General features: G+C 38.7%; 2 protein-coding genes across 3 annotated transcripts; both read left to right on the top strand.

Annotated features, from left to right (window-relative positions):
* LOC113306757 (pentatricopeptide repeat-containing protein At1g62914, mitochondrial-like) lies at positions 1 to 2,643 on the top strand. Of its 2 annotated transcripts, XM_026555668.1 has the most exons (4): positions 1 to 1,736; positions 1,817 to 1,879; positions 1,973 to 2,260; positions 2,366 to 2,643. In XM_026555668.1, exon 1 carries the CDS (start codon positions 262 to 264, stop codon positions 1,258 to 1,260), a length of 999 nt encoding a protein of 332 aa, XP_026411453.1. In that variant the 5' UTR covers positions 1 to 261; the 3' UTR covers positions 1,261 to 1,736; positions 1,817 to 1,879; positions 1,973 to 2,260; positions 2,366 to 2,643. The 2 variants fall into 2 exon arrangements, with proteins under 2 accessions (XP_026411453.1, XP_026411452.1); XM_026555667.1 differs by having other exon boundaries at positions 1,817 to 2,260.
* Positions 1,314 to 1,937, top strand: LOC113305386 (pentatricopeptide repeat-containing protein At1g63070, mitochondrial-like). The gene is made up of 2 exons (XM_026554433.1): positions 1,314 to 1,671; positions 1,828 to 1,937. Exons 1-2 carry the CDS (start codon positions 1,314 to 1,316, stop codon positions 1,935 to 1,937), a joined length of 468 nt encoding a protein of 155 aa, XP_026410218.1.
* Positions 2,644 to 4,108: the final 1,465 nt, after the last annotated feature.

Raw genomic sequence — 4,108 nt, 5'->3', positions numbered from 1 at the left:
TCTTCACTGTAAATACGTCTTTCCCCCATAATGTGAAACAAAAACCCTAAACCCAGAGAATGATTCTCTATGTCAGAAGGCTAATTAACCCTCCACTTCGTCTGCACAATAATACCACCACCAGTTTCTCCCTCCATTCCAATCACACCCGGCAGAAGTTATGCTTCGTGTCATAAAACCCAATGCAAAATTCCAGTGCTTGATTAGTGCAAGTCTAGTCAAATTAAAAAACTTGATGATGCATTAGGCCACTTCGATTATATGGTTTCACTGCACCCATTTCCATCAATTGAGGCATTCAATAATCTATTAACTTCAATCTCTAAACTAAGATGTTATTCTTCTGTGTTTCCATTGTATCAGAGAATGAAATTGGTTGGAATTGAACCTAATATCTTTACATATAACAGTTTGATTAATTGCTGTTGTCAGTTAAGGCAAGTTGATTATGGGTTCTGTTTGTTTAGTGAAATTTTGAAGAGGGGTTATCATCCTACTGTTGTAACTTTCACTTCTTTGATCAAAGGGTTGTGTCTGCAAGGAAAAATCCAACCCGCGGTTCACCTGTTTGAGAAAATGACTGACAGTGGGGTTCGACCTAATGTTGTTACGTACGGGGTAATCATAGATACTCTATGCAAAAACGGGTTAGTGGATGAAGCTGTAAATATGTTTGACCAAATGATCAATATTAGGAAAATTGTCCCGAATGTTGTTGTTTATAGTTCTTTGATTAGTGGGCTATGTAAATCAGATAGGTTAAGTGAGGCTATAGAATTTTTTGATAACATGTCTGCTCGAGGAATTCCTGCAAATGCAATCACTTATGGTTCTCTAATTCATGGTTTTGGCCAATGCGGACAGTGGGGGGAAGCGCAGAGATATTTTGATGAAATGGTGGACAAAGGGATATCACCCACAGTAGTTATATATAATATGCAAATAGATACTCTGTCCAAAGAGGGGAAGATCCGAAAAGCTGGGGAGTTGTTCGAGGAAATGATGAAGTTAGGCAAGGAACCTGATATAGCTACTTATAACTCGATGATAGATGGATATTGCAAGAACTCTAGGCTGGATGATGCTTTGCAGCTGTGCAAGAAAATGAAGCGAAAGGGTCTAAAGCTAGCAAATGTTACTTACAGTACACTTGTTGATGGATTATGTCGTGCTGGAAGAGTTACAACCGCAAGAAGCCTATTAATCGAGATGCAATCAATTGGCGTATCTCCAGACATTGTTACGTATGTGCCATGTTAGATGGGCTTTTCAAGAATGGACATATTGATGAGGCGATAGAATTATTTCAGTCTATGGAAGGTAAGGGGTTTAAAATTGATATTCAGATTTATAGTTTAGTTATTGCTGGGTTGTGTAATGCTAAAAAGTTCGAGTATGCAAGGAAACTATTTTATGGGATCACACATAAAGGATTAGTTCCCAATGTTGTAACATATACCATAATGATCAATGGCATGTGCAAAGAAGGCATGTTTGCTGAGGCTGAGAGATTGATGTTTGAAATGGAAAAGAATGGTTGCATTCCAAATGTTATCACATACGATACCATTATTAAGGGCCTTCTTAAAGGAGGAGATGTTAAGAAAGCTAGGAAGTTTCTTCAAAGAATGCGCGATAGCAACTCCCACTCAGCAACGCCACCATCTGCGTGTTAACTAATACCCTAACTGTGGATCAACTCAAAAACTTTGGATCTTTTCGATAGCTGGTCAGAGGTAGGTCCAAATCCCTGGTTGTATATTTCTGTTACTTGCCCCAAAAGGACGTTGTTTCTTAATTCTGTTGTTATTTTCAGTGGCCATGCAGATGATGCTCTTTTCTTGTTTGAGCTATTGGAGTCGGTGGTTTTGGAGATTGGGTTGGGAACTTCTACTCAAGTAACAACAGCTATTGCAAATATTAATCATTATGCTTGAAGGTTTCTCATATCCAGACACACTTCAATATGAAGGTTTCTCATACCCGACAGCATGAATGAGGTATTAAGAGCAAGGAACCATCACAAAGTACCGAGAAAGAGGATTGTAGGCATATGCATGGGTTCCAAATACGATGAAAAATGTACTGGTGGAAGAGGATTGCTTAGACAGATAATTGGACCCATTTAGTTTTTGTCTGGGGTAAAGAGGAGGCTTTTTGTCTTGAGAAAACAGGAAGACTTTAAAGCATGTGTTATCACCTACAGACTGGTCATCATCGTGGCACCAAATTTGCAGGAAGGACACTCAAAATTCCCCAGGTTTGTTTCATAACCCGTTGACTGCTTAAGCTTTCTTTGAGTAGTAGCTTGCACCTTATAGTAAGAATTCTAACTCTTAAGTGAATGGCTTGTGCTTTTACACAGTTGACTTTGCAAGCACGTCTACATCTTGTACTGGGGGAATGTGTTGGATAGTTGAAAAATCGAGGAACTTCGGTCTTAACATTTCATACACCCCAAAAAATAACAACCGTCAATTTCACGTTGCATCTTGTTGACACCATGATGGACTCAGTAATACACTCTTGAAGTGTGATTCTATCAACCAGCAGAATAGGTCACTTTCACTGGCTAGAAAATATATGGGTGAAGGCCCTGTTGAAGAGTTCAATCAGTCTAGACGACCTATTGTGATTATTTGGTTGCAGGCATGTCTTCTTCCCATCATCCATCTCTGGCTTCAGTAATTGTACTTTAATCTCCTACAATAAGTTTTTGAGACCTTCAAAATTTTGCTTAATATTTGTTTATCTATTCTCAGGAGACTGGTGGACCCTAGTAACTATGGGAGATGTTGAGAAAGCTGCCAAGTTTCATACAAAAATGTCCGAAAGAAACGTTCACCAGACTAGTAACAGTAAAAATCGCTTAACAAATAATGGACAGAGTTGCAGGTAAAGAAAACAATGAACAATTCTCAATTTGCAAACAATTCGTGATTACAAAGGTGTTCTGCACCTGTGCTTGCATTCTTGACAAAAATACTTAGTTCTAAAGGAAACTAAAAGTCTTGTTTTGTTAGGCAAATACATAGAGATCTATTACTCACATTTCGGATGGGGTCTATGAATATCTGCACAAGAATATCAATTGTGGAGAGGATGGGTTTGTACAAATGAACAACTCTTCTTTACTTGTTTCAGCCTCAGGGTAACTGCTCCATCGAGCAAAGCTTGAGCCTACACAGAAGTTTGTGAGGAAAGAAAAGAATGTTTTTTTGAGGGGACCATGGTTTTTTTGAGGGGACCATGGTTTTATTAGGCCACCCTTCCTATAGTTATAAGGGGTGTCCTAAAGCGTTGAAATGACTAACCTATCCTTAGTCTAATTTAATTTAAAACCAACCTAATAACCACCTATATATATATATATAATCACCACCTCCTCCCACCAGCATCGCTCACCACCGCCACCTCCGATTATCACCACCACCAACCACCGATTACCACCACCTCCTCCTCCCACCACCATCGCCTACCACCGTCGATTACCACCACCACCACCTCCTCCTATTATCACCACCACCACCGATTACCACCACCACCAACCACCACCACTTCGATATATATACCTTAATTTAAAACATTAACAAAGATATTCTCACAAACCCATTACTTATCATTCGTTTTTGGTTGAATAAATGAGAAGTAATCATCAAAATGAGTTGAAAATGGAAGTTGCAGAGAGGTTTAATGGAGTTTTTTTTTTCCAGAGAAAAGTTCGGTTACGTCGTAAAACATTCGGTTTCGTCGCAAAAAGTTCGGTTATCACGAATTATTTTTTCTTAACCGAACTCAGAGTTCGGTTGATTCGCAAAAAATACTTTTAACCGAACTCCTTGTATTAGAACAACACAAGTCCATAAGTTCGGTTCCTTTGCAAAATAAGGATATCACCGAACTTTAGTTTACGAAAATAATGAGAAATCCAAAAGTTCGGTTCGTTCGCAAAAATGTTAAGTTTTCTTCGTAACCGAACTCTACCTAATTCGCCAAGAAATAAATTTCGTAGTAACCGAACGTTTGCCTAATTGCATATATGCATATATAAGCCCAGTTCGGTTGATTCGCAAAATATGTTGAAGTTTGTGAACCAACCGAACTTCTA

Source organism: Papaver somniferum, chromosome 8 (assembly GCF_003573695.1).
Source record: "Papaver somniferum cultivar HN1 chromosome 8, ASM357369v1, whole genome shotgun sequence".
NCBI lineage: Eukaryota > Viridiplantae > Streptophyta > Magnoliopsida > Ranunculales > Papaveraceae > Papaver > Papaver somniferum.
The sequence above is the reverse complement of the archived record's forward strand: the minus strand, read 5'-3'. Positions and strand labels throughout refer to the sequence as shown.